The sequence below is a fragment of the Pleurodeles waltl genome, chromosome 11 (genome assembly GCF_031143425.1).
Source record: "Pleurodeles waltl isolate 20211129_DDA chromosome 11, aPleWal1.hap1.20221129, whole genome shotgun sequence".
Classification (NCBI taxonomy): Eukaryota; Metazoa; Chordata; class Amphibia; order Caudata; family Salamandridae; genus Pleurodeles; species Pleurodeles waltl.
This window is the reverse complement of record NC_090450.1, coordinates 539,410,624-539,431,009: the sequence shown is the minus strand read 5'-3', so window position 1 is coordinate 539,431,009 and position 20,386 is coordinate 539,410,624. Positions and strand designations below refer to the sequence as shown.

Sequence of the window (20,386 nt, the reverse complement as noted above, 5' to 3'; positions counted from 1 at the left end):
TTATTATGGTGGAACGTAGCTGTCGTGGCCTCAAATCTTCCCTGTCCTCCCTGGGGTGTGTTCATAGGCAGCTTTGATATTTGTGCCTTTCAAGAACCATGATCCGTGGCCCTGCACTTTTGTGCATTGTTTGTTAGCTTCACTGTGGCTTCCACTACCTTTGGGAGAGGGAGGCCCTCGGGGGGGGTACTCTCTATCTGGGTTAAGGCTCCCCTGCGTTGTAGGCTTAAGGAGATTAAGCTGCATAGTACAGATATCCAATGTGTAGCCCTAATGTTTCCTTCCATCGGGGTGTTCCACTTATTTAATTTGTATTGTAGGCCTGGGAGCTTTGCAGCAGAATTGCAACAAATTCATCTCCTCAGCAGGCATTTGGCCGATGTGGCTCCCAATATTTTTAAGATTGTTGTGCGTGATTTTAATTGTAAATTTGAACCTTTGACAGCCTCTAGGGAGGATTTCAGAAATGATGAAGATATTGTTTTGGGAGTCCCTGGGGTCTCCCTCCCCGGAGCAAAGAATTGGACCCGGCTGGTCTTGCAGTTAAATTGGACTTATCCTGAGCAGTGGGCTGCTGGCATGCAATGGATGATCGAAATCAGACAAGGGGGTGTCATATGTTCAACCACCCATATCGTACTAGCATAATAGACTACATTCTGCTGGATATCAGGCTATGGCCATTTATGGTTGATATGTTGGTAACCCCAAGGCAGGACAGTGTTCATAATTAATCGTGCCTAACATTGACATCGTTAGGACGCTCTCCTTGTAATGCCCCTAATGAGACACTTGAAAGGAGGCTTGTTCCCGCCAGTAATAAGCATAGAGTAAAATGGAGCATGGTGGTTATGTCCAAAGACATCCTTAAAAGGAACCTAGATGTTGTGGGTGCTGGTTTGGCAGATGTTGAAGCCCTGTTAGAGTCAAATAGCGGTCCCGGACGTGTAGCAAATATATGTGGCATTCATAGTGTTACGTTTGCCTCCTTAAGGGTACTGCACACTAAGGAATCTGTAAGGGCTTCACCTATGGAAAAATAGTCTTCTTGGTATACGAAGGCTTGCAGGGATGCAAGGTCTACCTTACTAAGGGCTGTGAAAGCTGGCGAGAGAGATGCCATTCAGGCGCCAGGAAGCTCTATAAAGCCACCATCACCAATGCAAAAAGAATGTGGGAAGAAAATTAATGGGCCTCAATGTTGGATGCCCTAAAATGCAAGACTTCTGCCCATGTGGGCACCCAATAGCTGGGGGGTGATGTGGGGCTTCATGCCGCATTAGATACAAATATTGCGGCGGAGGCTCGAGTTGACCATTTTTCTTGCTTTTATGCTCGGGCAGATGCTGTAGAACCCCTGAGTCTATCTATGATTTCAGCCGTTCAAGATCTGACTGATGCTGCAGCTACTCCAATCATATCTAACCTGGGCATTGAGGACTGGCAAAGCAGGGTTGTTACTTCAGACATGGCGGCAGTTGAGCCTTTCCCTGTTTCAGTGCAGCACCAAATTGTTTGTTTCCGCCATTGAAATATCTATTGCCCTGGATTCGATTACCCCCAACAAAACCTCTGGGCTGGATAAAGTACCTGGCAATCAGTTCAAATTGTTCAAGGATATATGGTGCCCCTACTTCGCAATATCCTTGAAGGTGCTTTTGGCTTGTGCCCCTATCCCACCTTTGTGGGAAAGGGCTGAAATTATCCCAATTTTTAAAAAGGGTTGTAGGTCCTCTCCAGCCAGTTACAGACCAATCAGTCTTAGAGATTCCACACAAACGTTGTATAGTCGAATTCTATTGAAGAGGTTGCATGATTGGATGGCAGTCACAGATATACCTACTCAATTGCAGGCTGGCTTCTGCGATGGCATAATGTTATATTGGAAATATGTGACTCTGAAGGGTGGCCGGCTTTATGTCGTTTTTGTAGATCTTCGAGACGCCTTTGACCTTGTGCCCAGAGGTTCTATATGGAAGGTTCTGGCAGAGGGGGGTAGGGGGGTTCACTGCATACTTGTTAGGGATGATTATTCGCTTGCACTCCGTAATAATTATGCACAGGTTGGATGTAGGCCACAGGGCGAACTAACCAAGCACATCCCGGTCAACCAGGGTGTCAGGCAGGGCTGTGCCACCCACTCTTTTTCTCCTTCATGTCAATGATCTAGTTTTCCATTTAGCAAAGTGTGGGGTGATATTCCATCTCTTGTCAGGGTTAAAATTCCCGCTCTACTGTTCTTGGATGATACCCTGCTGCTGTCCAGATCACCAGTGGGTCTCCTGAAATTGCTGGATGGCTTCGGGGACTTCTGCCCACAACGTGGCCTTGAGATTAACTTTGGCAAAACTAAGTACATGGTCTTGATTCCTTGTTCAACCTTTCGCTTGAACCCAATCCTCAATGGGGAAAGGTTAGAACGGGTTTGAGTGTTTGATTACTTGGGGATCACATTATCTGAGCATTTTGACTGTTCCCCTCAGGTTCAGAAATATAAACTTAAGCTTGAACAGTACAGTGGGGGCATCCTGAGAGTCCAATGTTTCTCGACATTTTGCCCTATTTCCCCAGCTCTTGAGATGTATAAGTGCCAAGCAATGGGCGCTTCACTCTATGATGGTGTATTATGGGGTCACTTAGAAACTGGGCCCCTTGAATTAGTTTAAAATCGATTTATGAGGAGTTTAAATAATCTTCCAGCCAGCACTCTCTTGTACCCGCTACGACTAGATCATGCACTGAGGAAAATTAGTGATGTGGTGAGATTGAAGCCACTGCTTTTTGACGGAGACTGTGGGTAGCTCCTGAGCTGCTCTTACTTCGAAGGGCTCTTGAAGAGGTGATGGGAGTGGCAGGGGCAAATAAGATTCCCTGGTTAAGGGCTGTGAGAGATTGCCCAAGGCAGATATGGCTTGATAGCCTCTTACACAGCTTTGTAGATTCTGTACCAACCTCTAAGCAGCTTATAAAGAGAGCATAATGGCATTTTGTAGATCAGCGCAACTTGTCTTCCCAGGGTGGGTCCCTAACTGACTCCCTTTTGGAGTTTAAAATGGGGTACTCTTTGAAATCTTACCTGATGAGGTTGAGCCCCCTTATGCTAGGTTGCTGTGTATGAAATTTAACCTTGGGATCCTACCCCTGTGATCCTTTACTGCTGTATGGGAGCGTTCTAGCTCTGTTTCAACCAGTAACTGTCCTTTCTGTCCCGGTGTGGAGGGAGGTGGCTGAGCATGTTTTTATTATTTTGCCCAGTATGCCATGGGAGTAGGAAGAAGTGGATATTGCCACTGTGCCGTAACTTGAGGCTTAGAAACTTTCAAATAGCGTTCAGGATTTTAAGAAGTGACACTAGGAGACCAATTGTATTTGCTGTTTCTAGGTTCTTGTTGTGTATGTCGAGACTTAGGGGGCAAGGGCGGTTACTGGACGAATTGAACCTTTTTTCCCCATTGTTATGAATTTAATAATTTTTTAATTGTTTTAACATATTGTTCGTTTTATGTATAATACAATCTTAGATTGTTTTTATAATTGTAACTATGTTCTTTTATGGTCATTAGGCCGAAATAAAGATTACTCTGATAATATAAATTATTTGTGTGAAGGCTAAGCATCTGCACACTGCTATGGGCTGCTCGCTGCCCTGCGCACTACTGCCTGGCCAGTCACTTCTTTTGTTTTGTGCGGCATCAAACCATTTTTATTATTTACCATTCTCAAATGGCCTTAGGAAATCTTAGAATGGTAAGGTCAACTTAAAACAAAATTCAAAATGGTATTCAGTTTGCCACAATTCATGCCCATGCATCAGAGCCCTTCTTGGAACAGTTTTTTTTTTTTTTTTTAAATAAAGAAAACATATTCCAAGATGGTCGCCCAAGAATTGCACTGCTGGTTTTTGGAAATTCAAGCAAGCTTTGGCAAAGCCAAAGGTTTGGCAGTCAGGTTTTGGAGATGGCTTTGTCAGTGCTTTTTTTCATGGTACAAGACTGAAAACATGCCTTAAATGTTGAGGTCTGTGGACGCATAGCACATATCCATCATGCCTGTGGATTCCAATTGTCTTCCAAACCAGTTAAGGCTCACGCTTTTTTTTGTTTTGTTTTTTTAACAGCTGTGTCATGTGTGGTAGCCTTGCATTGTGTGGCATATAAGTGTTCTACCGTAATGTACCTTAGTATAATTGCAGGCATCAATAAGGTTTCAAGCCAGACACTTGCTTATTTGAGTCCCAACAACTTTAACTTTGAGGAAAAAAAGTAGTAATTCTAGCCCCACCACTAAATGCGGGGAGAACTGGCTACATGTAAATCTGCATCATCTTCAAACTTGCAAACTAATGATTATCATTCAAAGGCAGTTTTTATGGCTTACCAGAAGTATGCCACAAAGGGAACACTTTCATTTTTCTGGTAAATATTCCTTTTGTGAGCCAAATTGCAGCTTTGTTTAGTTATATAGTCGTTAATAATCAGATGCCCTCATATTTGCTAATGCTAAAGTTGTCTCCTCTGTCCATTGTTCTTTTCCTGGTAATCTTATGCTTGAAGTTGGGACTAATAAGGCTTTGTGTTGCTATTGATCCTTCTCCTTTACCAGTTCGTACACGAGGATTCTTGCTGATCTGAAATATATAGCATCATTTATAAGTAGATTCCAAAGTCAGAACAGAGGTGTGAAGCTCCTGTAGATATAGGAGATTTCGAAAGGGATGCACTGTTGTTTGTCCTCTGGTCTAATGTTTTTAAATTGATAGGGCACATAATTCAATCTTGCTATGAGGTGGTGTAAGAGTCACACAATTTGGTAGTAGAAAAGAGCCCACATTCTAAATGATGTGCAGTTGGTACAGGTGAGTAAGATTATATTTTGTTTGAAAGATAGCAAGATAAAGCAGGAGGATGTTGAGCACTTGACCTCTGAGCTGACTTTCTCCGTTTTTGTTGTTGTTGAAGATGGCGGGGGTGCGTACCTAAGCCTTCATGGTTGGCAGATTACTTTCAGGATTGGCTGGTGGATATCAAAACTAGTTTAGTATGCCCATCGAGTCATAAGTATAGGGAAGCAGTGGCTGAGGGGAGGGAGGCCTTCCGCATTGCCACTGAGAAGTGACTCCTGTCTCTCTTCTCTTTCAGACAAGGACGAGTGCTCCAAGGACAATGGGGGGTGCCAGCACGACTGTGCCAACACCTTTGGCAGCTACACATGTCAGTGCCGCAGCGGCTTTATCCTGCATGACAACAAGCACGACTGTAAAGAAGGTGAGGGTGCCAGCTACGGATTAGCTGTTTGGAGCAGCCTGCTCAGTGCCCTGTTTCCTTAACTCCAACCCTTGAAATGTAACATCATTTTTCATCATCAGTCATTCCAATTAGATGGAATTCAGTATTAGTAGAGTTGCGCTGCCCAGGACTACTCATTCATTCATTTATGCAGTACTGTGGACCTTCAGCCTCTTCTCCCACTCCTTACTATGTTACACTAGCAATGTTTTCATTGGTATATAAGGGAAAACAACTTTTGATTTGATTCAGTAGGGCAATACAGGTTTGATGTTTTCTTGAACAATCAATTTAGTGTATGAGATAATTATTTGTCTCCATAAGAGTTAATAGTATCTGGAGCAAGTGAACAAAAGAGACCACAGCACACAGCGTACAGAGCAGTAGTGCATAAACAGTAAAGTCCAAAGTATGAAGGATTCGTTGGTAAGTGCAGTACATCAGTATTCCACGTTCCTCATAATAAAAATCTTTTTATTTTGAAACCACAGTTTGGTTCAATGAGAAGAAACGTCCGTCAAATACAGCCAACATGTGTTTCGTCACACAAGTGACTTTTTCAAGGCTGCAAAGAGATATAAATACACACTGTTTCATTTTATTCCGGACTGGTCAACGCAAAAATTGAGGAGTAACAAATAAGTGACTAGGTGTAGACCCAGTAAGTAAAGCAAATAGAGAAGATAGTAGACATGGTGATCAAATTAGTGAAGATAGCGAACAGACACCATAATGGGACACCACAGTGGTAAGAACGATGATACTATTTAAAAAAAATACTACCAAACCAATGAAATGTATATATTCTTTAATACAATAACAACCAAAACACTTGTTTGATAGTTTGTGGAAACCGTGAGTATATTGGTCAACCCACGAGGAATGTGTAAGCTGTGCTCGAGATAGAGTACGAACTTTAGTGAGTCAAATAAACTGAAAAGTGCATGCCTGAAAAAGAGAAAGGAAGAACAATGGCCTTGAACGTACCTAAAATATGGGCAAAGTTGTAGAAAGTTCCAAGTTGGGATTTTGTACACAGAGTAAGAACTGGAAAGGAAAATAAGGTCTTCAGTAGAGTGGTCAAAAAGGGGGTTAGCAAAACGGGAAAGCGGGAAAGTGGTAAGTATAGATAAATTACTTAGATGAATTACCTGTTCAAAACAAGTGGATACGCGCGCCCAGGTAGGAAGTGTAGATCAAATACTTAGTATAAGGATAGGAGGACCTTGGTAAGTCCTTGGTAAGTCCTTATGTTGTCCTTATGTTGTCCTGGAAAAAATACGAATAGTAAGGAAAAAGGTTGCATGGTCCTTCAGAAAAGCTGACGCTTGCGTCGGTAGAGCTGGCAGGGATATAGAATGTCAGAAACGTTAGGTCAGAAAGAGCAAAAAGTACTGGGGATCAGTAACCCACCGATCGGGTCGCTAAAAAAAGGGGAAGGAGGCTTACCTGTTGATGCGGAGTACTGTGTAACATTCGCTCTAGGAGAGTCCGTATGGATTGCATCGCGGGAAACCGCGGTGTTAAATGCCAGATAACATCATGAAAATTAATGAAGGACTACTCGACAAACCAGTCAGCAACATAAAGGACGGTCTAGAGAAAAAGGGTAGTTGTGCCAAAACAGTGTACTGTACTTCTAGGACTGAGACAAAAACGTTAGGGAAAAGCGGCGGCCATGTTGAAAGAGGAAGAGAAACTGTGAAGGGAGCTGACAGTTTATATAAATATATATATATATGAGCAAAAGCATGTAAAGGACACCACGTGCAAGAATAGGTGTGTAAAAAATGAGCAACAGTAAATGGACAAATCCCTCAGAGTAAAAGCATTAGTACCTTAAAGACCAGGAATCCATGTACAGTTTAAGATACAGTATTCACATGGTCATAAATGGAAGTCAAATTTACACATATATTAAATATACCAGTAATGGCAACAGTGCGTGCAAATAATAGTACCAATTGGATACTATAAATAAATATTACACAGAGTGCAAATTCAAGTGTACAATGGAGAGAACATTAACCCCTTGTAAACAAACCAAAGAATGTAATAGGGGTAATGCAAATTGGCACTACAAGTGAAACATGTTGGAGAACATTAGAGAATACATAGTACAAGAAGGAACACATATGGCTTATGAAACGCAAGATAAAATGTTATTGGTATACACAGATCAAAGGCCAAAGGCCATATAGGCACGTCACACCCAATTTGTATACAGAACGGAGGTTATACATAGAAAATCGTATGAAAAAGACACAATAACAATAGTGTAGACATAAGGGGGATACCATTGAGGGTGGTGGTCACAAATCCATTTGTAGCAAAACTGACTTACGTTAAGAATACATGTAATTCCCTGTCAATGTTAAGACCCTTTTCTACGGCCCGTAATTTCAGTATCCATTTCGCCTCACACTTACGTAAATCCTTAGTTATATCCCCCAATCTGGGTGATGTGGATACATGGGTAATACCATGAAATCTGATATTGTGAATGTCATTCTCTTCATGCTGTGAGTTGAAATGTGTTAGAAGGGGATATGTGGCAATGTGGTTTCTAATCGCTCTGATATGTTCTTGTATGCGTTCTTTGAGAGGGCGAATAGTACTGCCCACGTAGATGAGTCCACAAACACAGATAATACAATAGACTGTGTATCTAGTATTGCAGTTGATGAATTGTCTAACATGATAAAGGGCCTCCGTGTTGTACGTAAATGTCAACGTTTTATTGAGAGACAATTGGCATGAGACACAGCAACCACATTTGTAGAAACCCACGAGTTTGTTGGAAAGCCAAGTTGGCGGATGTGTCTGAGTCAGAGCAAGATGAATTGCCATGGTAAGAGGCAGTGAAACCATACTCTATAGTGGTTACCTTCAGAACTGGAGGCCATACTTGAAGTGAAGCCTACAAAAATGAGCACAATGCTCCAGCCTTGTCCTCCAGGATTGGACACAGTGGGTAGATGAGGCAACACACACACGCACACACACACCTGTGCATAATGTTCAACTGTGTTAACTATTCAGGGCCTCCAGAATATGGCACAATACTTACGCTGTGACCTCCATTGTAGGCTAAATTGATTGATTGAAGGTAAAACCATGTTTCACTGGAAAGCACCCTAGTTGTTTTATAGCCTTGATGAGACTCTGCTGCAGGTTCCATAAATGTATAATATGTTTGTGAACTATTGGTTTTGTTCCAATGTCAGGCATTCTCTTATTTTTCTCTTATGTCCTGCCTCTGTTTTTACCACTAGATTTCCTTGGCTTGGCTAACATTCCACTTGTTGCACTTGTTCTTGTAACAGTCACTAGAAACAGATTGTTCAATAACAAAAGCATTGGACTTATCAGACCATTGTATCCAACAAAAGAAAAAGCACTGGCTTTGGTGATTTTGAATAAACAGTTGGATTTGAGAATTTGGAGAGGGCATTGCATAATCGAAGGATGAACCACTGATTTCAACACAAATCAGAAAGGAATAGTAAAGTGCTTGGAGCCAACATCTATGAAGCATTTTAAAACCATGCCTAATTTGGCAATCACCATCCACCACAAGTTATCCTGAATCCTGAGTACACTTACATCCCTTGGTACCCCAGATGACCATATAATACCTTTTTGGTCAAAGTTAATGTCCTGTATCAGCACCTTTGCATTATAAATGAAAAACTAATTGATTTACTAAATATCATGAAACGGGGTTTATCTAGTACATTGAACACTGCTTCTATAACATTGAACAATAGACTTGGAAAGCTAGAAAGAAGAATGATCATAGATTGACCCTAAGCCACCAAAACCTGTGAATCCACAGCCTGTCCCTATCAAGGTAGATTAATGTACAGAGGTGGTCTTGCTCTGGAACCATGTACTTCTGGAACAACCCAATCTATGTAATCTATCAATGTAATTGTAAGTTGACATCCAAAACTCCCCAAAACAGTGCAATGGTATATTAGACATTCAACAGATCCATGTGGAACATTTAATGGATACACAGAAAGAATTTGTAAGGACTTTTTTCTATTCGTCATACCAGGGAGATTATCGAACCACACTGTCACACCAACTAACAACAGCAAATTCAGTGTGGTGATTTGACATTGGAATGGAACAGCTCTCACCAGAGCAAGAGCTTCCAATGTAGACTCTTAAACTCGGGCAGGTGGCGAATTCTGGAGGGTTCCATTTGGGACAAGGTATCGGGCATCTTGCTTCTGTAGAATATAAGTAGGTCTTTTGTCTTCCATGCTCACTTGGAAGAAGAAACTATCAATGGAGACAATATGATTGATGGTGGTGAATTCTACTGATAATTCCAGTAGTATTAGCAGGGAGGACATCATCTACAACTTGAGTAGTTGTTGTTTTCCTACTGCAGTGGGAACCGAAGTCTGACTGGTCATGATGTGGAAGGTTATTGGCTATGTATATACAGTGTGGAATTGCAAATTAACTCAGACTGGCTTTTCAAGAGTATTCCTTCGGAAGGGCAGATGGATGAATAACCATTGGATCCTAGCACATTAGGTTCAGAGTTGATTTTCATTGATCAGATGAAGAATCTGGCCTTTCTTGGAGTCACAAGAAAGTTTCTTGTGAGATATTATCACTTCTGGGGGATTTCCGTATGGCATGGTGGAGCGATGTCACCTTTGTAAGAGATATTACATATATGATGAAGGTGAAATCTGTATGAAGGGTCATTGGACTTTGACTTAAAAACTTGTATTTTTTATGATAGTGTTTCTCTGTTCTTTGCTGCATGATTGAAGGCAGTTAGGAAAGTGTGTACATTGACTGGGTGAGTCTGGTGAAGAGGCTTTCAGAAGAGCAAAGCCTTGACTGAGGGTTTTTAGAGAGTAACTTATTTGTTGGGAACATGATACTTTTTCTTCAGGCTTTGACTTGCTATCATAATGATGATCAATTGAGGCCTAGTTATATTCCCTAATTGCACTAAGACTACATTAGTCGTAGGTGATACTGCCAAATTATAGGTGGCTACTGGTTTATGTAAAAGAAACAATTTCCTGGTTTAGGACAAAGGAACAACCTTTAGTAAAAATAAAAATGATGATTTGGTGGAAAGAATCTGTTTATTATGAAAGTTGGTAATGTATTCTAAATAACTATGAGCCAGTGTCAGTTTTGCAGATGATAAATCCTTTTCACTAAGCGCCATAGTAACCAAGGTGACACAAAAGCTATGCTTTCAGATGGGAAACAGTCTTTACAAAGGGATGCCTTTACCACGCATCCTTTACCACATAATGCCTTTACCATGCAATGCCTTTACATCGCAAAGTAAGTATATTTAAGGTAAGTCTGTGTTTGTGAATATGTGTGTATATATCTATACACCCACACACAGTTTAATTTCGGGTTTAGGGGAATAGGTTGTTAAGGGTGTTTTAGAGTTTTTGGTCGACAGGGATATAGGGTGGTACGGGCACTTTCAGGGTTTAGGGGTGGGTAAGGTTATCAGTTGGTAAGGGTAATTTTAGGGTTATGGGGTGTTTAAGGTTATAGGGCGATAATGGTATTTTTAGGGTTTAGGTGTAGGTAGGGGTTGTAGGGTGGTGAGTTTATTTATAGGGTTTGGGGGTGGTTAAGAACATATGGCAGTCAGGGCATTTCTAGGGTTTAGGGTGGATAGGGGCATTGAGTGGTAAGGATGTTTTAGGGTTTAGTAGGGGTGGGTAAGGATATAGGTTGGGAAGTTTATAGGGTTTAGGGGTGGGTAAGGGTAGAGGGTGGTAAAGATGTTTTTAGGGTTTAGGTGTGGTTAGAGGGATAGTTTGGTATAGGTGCTTTTGGGATTTAAGGTTGGGTAGAGGTATAGGGTGGTAAGGGTGATTTTAGCGTTTAGGGGTGGATAATGGTACAGGGTGGTAGGAGTATTTTTTTACAGTTTAGGGATGGTAAGGTTACAAAAAGCTGGGAGGTTTGAGAGTGAGGGGCTTTGCTCCCACAAAATGAAAAAATGAATATTTATAATAATTAAGATAAAAGTAGAGGGATTTGGGGGGTCTCCCCCAATAAAATATGTGTGTGTGTGTATATGTGTGGATATATGTGTGTGTATTATATATACATACATACATACATACATACATGTATACATATATTAGTCTTTGACTAATTGTACTCGTGAACAAGGAGCTTGCGCTCTGAATCGCGTCAAGTTTTTTGAGTTTTTCTGCCATTTGGTGAAATAAGTGATGCACGCTGAACTATTTGGCAGTGGTACGAGGCTTTACTATTCTATAAAGTACGAGTAGTAGGCATCGGTACATGTTGGAATATTTGGGGTTCGCCACCCCTCCTCGAGCTGACCGCATCATGGTGGTGGCGATACAGCACATTTTTGGTTGGAATATATACATACATATATATATATATATGTGTGTGTGTTTTTTTTTTTACGAAAAGCAAGTAGGGGTTTCACTTACCTTATATATACTTACTATGTGTGTTAATGGCATTGCGTGGTAAAGGCATGCTTTGTAAATGAATGCTTTGTATTGCCATAAAATCCTTTCAGACTCATAATTAAAACAATGTGGCAAACCTATCATGAAGCAAGAACACCGGATAACTGTATTCAAGTGAGACATAAAAGAGAAGACATCAAAAACAAAATAATGTATAGAATGCTTGAATTAATCTCAGCCACTGAAAATCACTTGGGGACACAACTCGATCAATTGTTTTTCACCCACCATGCCACTGCAGTCTGGACTCCGCCATGTCCAAATCAGTCTTGACTCTTCTCCAGTAGGAACAATACAACCCAAACTACCAGGCCACGTCCTTTCTGAACTGAAACACAAGCAACCTAAGACCAGTTTCCCCTTTAATAGAGCTCATCAGCCAGCTATTGCTTGATTCCAGTGGCACAGTGAGCACAGGGCCCACGTCTGGGCGTACCTGTCCCACACAGAACATTAAAAACAAACTGATTGATGGAATTTGTGAATTAATCTCCCCCTCTAGCAGTCGCTTGGGCCATAATCCAATCCATCATTTTTTGCCCCCCAGGTTTGGACCCAGCCATAAACAAATCAGTCTTGACCTTTTTTTCCAGCTTGAGCACAGTATGGGTTACAACCCTGCTGGAGAACTGACACTCTGCTTCGTCGCCAGTCCCCAGTGACCAGTTGGGAAACTGTAGCTCTTTTCATTCAGTAGGAAAGTATAAGAAAAGACAAAAGGGAGCCTGGTTATAGTATCCAGTGGATACTGTATCCAAATTGAAAGTAAGCTATTACCTCTGATCAGGCGAAGGATAAAGACACAGTACACTTAGCTTCTAGAACAAAAGTTGTACGCCCACAAGAGCAACTGAAGAAATTACCTTAGAAAGAGGTACTAAAACAGTGCATGAGGGCAACATACATGACAAAGTAGTGTTGCATTTACTGAGGTGAACAGCGAATATTAAGAAATTGTGTCTTCATCTGCCCAAGGACATCAAAATTCTGGAGGCAAACATAAATGCTTTGGTGCTCCCTTCAAAGAAAGGGTTACAGGCATTCAAAAGGAAGATGTATTTGTTCCAGACTCCACAATATTAGATAGATATGGAATTGGTGCAAATATTCATGTTAATGGCACATTGCAGCCAATTAATTGCCAGTGTAAGTTTGCAGATGAGGTTGATTCAAGAATGTCAGGCAGCAGACGTAAGATCAGAGAGATTTGAGGACTAAATAAAGCATGGGTATTTGAAATCCTACAATGGTAAAAGTTTGTGACTAAACCAAAATGAAGGACTTCTACAACCCACTTGGAGAGATCACCATGGATCAACTTTCATGGACTGGGGAGTGCCTATGGCAGCTTGACAGGTTGATGCTGTCTGGGAGCATATGAGAGAAGTAGTAGGACAGGCCCTGGAAGCATTTCCAAAAGTAGGTGGTCAAACAAGGTCGTTCAAGTCTGGAGAGGCACCACCACCACTACCATGCACTACATTTGGATACTGTTCTAACAGTAGTTAAGAGAATCAGAGGCCCTATGAACACTGCATTCTAGCCAGCTGGAACTTCATAAAGGCACAAGGCATGCTAGGAATAGCACATGCAGTTTCAAACATGATGCCTTTCAACTTTCATACCATTCATAAATTAAAGGTAAAACATCTACTCTGAATAGAACTATGCTACAATAGGAGATTAATAGACAAAAATAGCAACAAGATAAAATCATAAATCAAAAACAAAGCACAGCTTTCTAGACATCCAAAGGCTGGAACATTCGTAATGAACTTTTTATAGACTGACAAAGGATACTGGTTCAACCTCACTGAACTTTACTCAGTTATATGTGTGCACTTGTTAAATTTGTTTTTATTCTGTCAAGTTTGATGGAAGTTGAAGCATGTCTTCTGTTTCAAATACAGTGTGCTAATATCACAGAGTTGAGTGTCATATTTAAGTATGCATAAATAAGTAAATTAATAAATGAAACGACTGATTCCACAGGTACTTTGCAGACTAGGAAATTTAAAGAGAATTATTCTGACAGTGAACAATACAAGCAAAATTCTCGCACCTCACAGAATGTGTGTGTACCTGTGCTCATTTTACATAATTTATCCAGACAGTGGGCCAATCTGTTGTCTTAATCAGAGCACCCGCAATTTAAAAGCATGGCCCCTGAAATAATAGAATGCAGAAATTTGACCCTTCCCCTTAAATACAGACCTCTGCTTGTGCAGACGTGGAGTCCTACCACACAAGCATGCTATTCAAGCAAAGGGAACCAATACATGATATGGTCTACTAGAAGATTTTCACCTAAAGTTGCAGTGGTAATGGTGTATTGTCTTATTGTTTTGTTTGACTTAAAGAAAACTTTGACCTTTAGTTAAATATCACTTGACAGTTTCAACAGACTAACGAAAGAAAAAAAAGGCGAATCAATCTTCAGTCAGTCCTGCAAATTTGTGTAGGTCAGTCGACCTGCACAAATTTGGGCACCATCTTCAGCACAGGAATAAAAAAAATGACTGAATCAGTTTTTGGACTAATACATAAATGTGGCTTTAAATACCTACATAGCTTGCTTGGTGGATATCATGTTCGTATTTTGGTGAACCATTCATTGATTTCCATACTGACAAGGTTGTACCACTTTATAAATTCGTACTCCTGGTAGTTTGTATTTCAAACACACCACTCTATAGAATTAATGTTTTTTTCAAAGGTCCACAATTTCTTCCAGACAAATGTTGTTTGAAATTGTGGATGGATTGTTTTGAGCTCTCATAGAGACCGTGCAAGAGATTTTAGAAATCAGGTCCTCTTTTTTTTTATTGTTTAGCCATGTTTTAAAAAATAAAGACTATCAAAACTTTCACGAATTGTTAGATGGATTTAAGTATTCTGGTTTATCAACTGGCAAGAAAAAACTGTTAATTGATCCAAGCTAGAGGATGAAAAAGAATCACTGCAGCTTCCCTTTGAAACATTTTACTACATATTGGCAGAGTGGCTGTGATGAGATCTATACAAGAGATGCACAGGTGGAACAAATGATACCTAAAATACATCAGCTGATGTCCAGCATCTTGCCCATATCGCTTCTGAAGGGATATTACTAAGTCTTCTTTACACAGCATGTGAATCTGTAGCAGTTTCATGCTACTAAGGAAATCATTTGCTTACCTATAACAATAGGTTTTACAACACTGATTTTGGGTGTCAATAAGAACAATATTCCATGATTCCATCCACTACAGGCTAATACATAGTGAAATTGTTGTTACATGGAATAACATTTCATATTTGGCTCATGTACAAGAGGTTATGGCTTACCTACCTGCTAGCATCAAAGTCACTTATTAATCCATTAATTAACCTTAGACCAAAGAAATACTCTGGCAGCCTTCTTTACCTCAGAATTGGCGACTTTTGCGAGCAGTCTCTGCCAACCAGCTCTAACTCTCTGTACCAGCCATTATCCTACCTCAAACATGTTCATCCTATTTACTAGTCTTGTATAGTGAAAAGTATCAAGAAATTCACTAACGTAAATGTAAATTGCTTGCACTTCTTTGCCTTAATCTGTTCCTTTGGTAATCCTATTGTAGACCCCAGTTGTGTTAAACTAGCCTGACTCCCTCCTGAGAATCCACATATCCCTGAGCACTGTAAACAGCTCAATAGAAGGTCCTGACTCTTCCTTTAAATGTGAACTCGGGCATTTCCCTGCCACCTATGTTGGACAGACTAGCCAGCAGTTGTCATCCTTCTCCCTAAACCCTCTTGTGTGTTAAACATAGTTCATGTGTGGAAACGTGACAGCAGTGCAACCTAGGAAGCTTTTCTTGTTGTGGTATTGGGGAGCTTTGGCTTAGGTGACATCAGCAGTCTGCCCTTTGGGCTTGTCGATGATAGGTGGAATGTGGGAAGCAGGCGTTGACAGCATTGCAGTAGTGTTCCTTGATTTTGCCTCATATTTTGAGCATGAATTGGGTGACTGCAGTACAACAGTGCCCTAATCTGTATGTGTTCTTCCAACAGCTGGCTGTGACCATAAAGTAGTTAGTGCGACAGGCACTATCTCCAGCCCAAACTGGCCTGATAAGTACCCAAGCAAGAAAGAGTGTACCTGGCTAGTCTCAGCAACCCCCGGGCATCGTATCAAACTGGTAATATCTGATCGGGTATCTATCCTAGGTGCAATGTGATATATACATTCGACAAATTCACTTTTGTTAACTTGTTGAATTTATCTTTTGTCCCCTTCTTTTCCTTCCCTTTTCCCCTTTGGTCCTCTGTCTCTCTTTTCCTTCCTCTTTTACTTCTCCTCTTCTACTTTCCTCAACTATTGTCTCCTCTTACTTCTCTCTCTGTTATTTTCTTTATGTATCTTGTGCTCTTTCCTCTTCATGTAAACTTCTTCCTCTATTGCCCGTTATTCCACTTAATTGCATCTGATCATTGGTCTCTCCAATTCATATTTTCTCTCTGCTTCCCTTACTCTTTGCTTTTCTCCTTTCTTTATGTCTCTGCTTTTCATCTGTACTCTTATTCTTCTGCCTGCCCTGTGTTTCATTGCCACCCTCTCCTTCCCTTCCCATCCCAGACCATTACAGAATTGGACATTGAGCCTCATGACGAATGCACATATGACAATCTAGAGGTTTACAATGGAAAGGATGCCAAAGCTCCTCTGCTGGGCCGTTACTGTGGTACGAAGATCCCTGATCACATTCTCTCCACTGGCAGCAAGATGTTCCTCAAGTTCTTCTCAGATAACTCTGTGCAGAAGAAGGGTTTTGAAGCCACACACAGCACAGGTAATGTAGAACAAGCTCTAGGATAGTGGTAAACTTTAGGTCTTAAGAATAACTTGAGTAAGTGTCATCATTGTGCAAAATTAGTACCTGCCACCCAGAACCTGCCACCCGCAGTAATGTGTCACTGGCAGTAAGGCATTGGCCTTGTTGTAAGCAATTTCTGATAGAGACTTCTTGCTGTGGATTCCTTACCTTTAAAATCTCACCAGGCGTCCAACTGGATCCAAAATATTTTAGTGAGCAGTAACTGTGTGCTGGTAGGTGGTGCCGATCGTCTCCGCGTCTGTCGTCATCATCTTCCACTGGATATAACTGTGAATCCTATATAGGTGCCACCCAGGGATGACAACATCAGTTCTTTTCTTTCAGTGCCAGCTAAGTGCTGATCCGAAGAGAGCTATCCCTCAATCACTTTTTGACTGGCATTTTTCTACTTTTTGCGGAGTCTTTTTTTAGTTTTACTCCTGGTGTGTCGAGGATGCCTTCTAGGAAGACAGATTCAAGCCCTCTGAATCCTGTCATCGGGCGTTGTCTGTGGTGGATCCACACCTAGTGTGTCTTCGGTGTCTGGAGCCTGACGACGACCCGAATTTCTGCTCCAACTGTTGGGCCATGCATTCAAAGGCTTTGAGGGAGTTTCCTCCACACCAGTCTAGGTCCCGGTCAAGAGGAAGGTCCCGGGACCGGTTGGAGAGTCAGAAGTTGTCGTCATCTCACTCCAAGTCCTCCGGGGGGGGATTGGGTAGGTTGAGGCATAAAAAAAATCCCAAAAGTCGAAGCGTTTGAGTTCTTAGCTGATGAGACGAGGGAGCGTCCGTGCACTAGGCCTTGTTCTGCAGAACCTGTGCATGGACCAACACCACGCCTCTCTGAGTTTTTGGGAGCCGGAGCAACCTCTGCCCAACTCTGAGAGTTTTATGAGGCCATGCCCCTCATTTTTGGGCAGACTGACCCTACTGGAGTGCTTTTGGGCCCCACACGGTCGAAGGGGCGCCTTCGGGTTCCACACTGGTGGCTCCAGCCCTGGCGGTGAGGGGCTCCCAGGGATCCAGTTGTGGATCCGGGCCATCGGTGGTCGCTCCACCTCGACCTACCCAAACGCCAGTCCCAACGCTGACGCTCCCAGCGCCATCCGCGCCCATGGGTGGTGCTGACTCCATTGTAATTCCTGACTCCAACACAGAGCAGAATGGGCATCGTATTGTCCCAACTCCAGCACCGGCAGGAGCATTGCCTCCTTGTTTGGATCCTGAGCCCTTTCCATATGGAGTAGACTTCGAGGATGAACGGTAGGGGTTGCTGTACCTTTTAGAATACCAGACCCACGAAGACATGGACTGGTGTGAAGAGTTGGGTGAGGCTATTGGACTGGACATTTCTCCAGATATTGGCATGCTTTCTTCCCCTACCATGGCTACTAAGGAGGGAGCTTCTTTCGCTTTGTTAGTGAGGAGGGCAGCTGAGGTCTTGGATTATCAACTGCCCTCAGTGGCTTTCAAGACTAACCTCTTAACAGAGGTGCTGCAGCCGAAAGCTTCCTCTCCAGAACACCTGCTCCTGTTAAATGATGCCCTCACTGATCCTACTGGGTACTTGATTCAAACCTAGCACAGAAGCTCCTGTGAAAAGTATGATTGCCCGCTGCAACCGCCCTGCACCTGGGGACCCAAGTTTCTTGACACAACACCGCACACCTGAGAGCTTGCTGGACCAAGCATCTACCTCCCATGGTGCCTTTCCTTCCGCTCCTCCAGATAGGTAATCCAAAATGTTGGACTCACATTGGTAAAATATGTTTTCTTCCACCAGCCTTGTATTGTGGTACGTGAACATCGCATGCCTTTTGGACCGTTATTGCTACACACTGTGAGATATGGTTGTGCAAGTGTTGCCACATGTCCCAGAGAAGACCCAGGCTGTTGCCAATGGGAGAGATGCGTCACAGTTCACAATTTCTTGCAGACTTGACACGACCAACTTGCTAGGTAGAGTGGTTTCTTCGACAGTGGCCCTGAGGTGCCATATCTGGCTGAGGACATCTGGCTTTGTGGCGGATGTCCAGACTTCTTTGATGGACATGTCCTTTGATGGTACCCATCCTTTCGGAGATGAGGCAGACTCAACGCTTGTGCACTTCAAGAATTCTTGAGCTACGACGAGTCCATTGGGCCTCACGGTGGCCCCTCATCCCCCAGTCTGCCTTTTGCCCCTTTCATACTTACAGAAGGGTTCTCCAACGGCGCCTGATCAGGTACTGTGCCACGAATGCTGCCCCACCTCTGCGTTGCCGAGCAGTCTGGTCAGTCCACTGCCACCCTTGACTCTGCAGCAGCCTCTAAACCTTCCTAGTCTGGCTATTCCCCACCATGGGCCAGTTGGCAGCAGGGTTCAACATCAGCTGCTTCGCTGACAATCCATTACGTCAGACAGGTGGGTTTTGCAGATAGTCTGAAGGGGCTACTCCCTCCCGTTCGAGACTACGCCTTCATCCATGCCACCATCCTAGGATCCGATGATGAAGGATCATTTGTCCCTTCTCCACAAGGAAGATACAGCTTTCTTGGCCAAGGGAGCCATGGTGGTAGGCTGTGGGTGCTATTCCCGCTACTTTCTAGTCCCTAAAAAGGACATGGGCCTCCACCCTATCCTAGACCTTCAGGCCCTCAATTTCTTCATCAAGGAGAAGTTCAAGTTACTCACTTTGGCTCAGGTCCTATCTGCTCTGGATCCAGGAGACTAGATTGCAGCTTTGGACTTGCAGGACGCTTCCTTTCATAGCCCCATCCTGCCTGCCCACAGACGTTACTTGGGGTTCACAGTAGGCCACAAGCACTTTCAGTTCACTGTGCTCCCCTTTGGCATTACCAGTGCCCTTTGGGTGCTCACCAAGGTGAAGGCAGGGGTTGCAGCTCATCTAAGGAGCTCATGGTCTTCAGTCTTTCCCCATCTCAGTTGAAGGTGAGTTCACCCCAGGTTGTCGTTTCCCACCTCCAGACTATGGCGGACATCCTGCATTTTCTGAAGTTCACTATAAACATGCCAAAGTCACATCTGATTCCCTCCCAGATACTCCCTTTCATTGTAGCAGTGCTGGACACAGTGCACTTTTGAGCCTATCCTCCCGAGCGGCGAGTCCACGATAATTCACACTGTGATACTGATGCTTAAGCCTCTATCCTGGAATTCAGTGAGAATGACTAAAGCTGCTGGGTCTAAAGGTCACCTGCATCCTGCTGGTGACACATGCCAGATGGCAAATGCAGGCTGTGCAGTGGGATTTGAAGTTCCAGTGGTCGCAGCACCAGAGTAATCACTCCAACAGAGCCCAGATCTCGGAGGGAACTGTGCAAGATCTGCAGTGGTGGATAATAAACTGCGATTGGGTCAGAGGCAGATCCTCTCCCTTCCCCAACCAGATTTGACAGTAGTGACAGATGTGTCACTACTGGGATGGGGTGGCCACTTGAGAGAGGTGGATATTGGAGGCATCTCGAGAAACTGGACTCCACATCAACCTGATGGAACTCTGTGTGATCTGGCTGGCATTGAAAGCCTTTCTTCCCTCTATCAAGGGAAAGATTGTGGAGGTGTTTACGGACAACAACACCGCCCTGTAGTACTGCAGCAGGCAGAGCGGGTGTGGGTCATGGACTCATTGTTCCTCGTGATTCAACATCTGGTGGGATCTCTAAACATGAGGGACATAGGCTGGACTTTGAGATAATGGCAGAGATCAGTGACTGGATCATGCCTCAGACCCAGTATA

General features: G+C 42.9%; 1 protein-coding gene across 2 annotated transcripts in view; it reads left to right on the top strand.

The window, feature by feature from the left end:
• BMP1 (bone morphogenetic protein 1) overlaps positions 1-20,386 on the top strand; it is a 405,539-nt gene that overhangs the window by 373,036 nt on the left and 12,117 nt on the right. Inside the window, exons 16-18 of one of the 2 annotated variants that reach the window (XM_069213962.1) lie at positions 5,139-5,264; positions 15,842-15,984; positions 16,407-16,620. In XM_069213962.1, coding sequence (XP_069070063.1) covers positions 5,139-5,264; positions 15,842-15,984; positions 16,407-16,620 — 483 coding nt within the window. The remainder of the gene's footprint in view (positions 1-5,138; positions 5,265-15,841; positions 15,985-16,406; positions 16,621-20,386) is intronic. The other variant, XM_069213963.1, reaches the window with a different exon arrangement.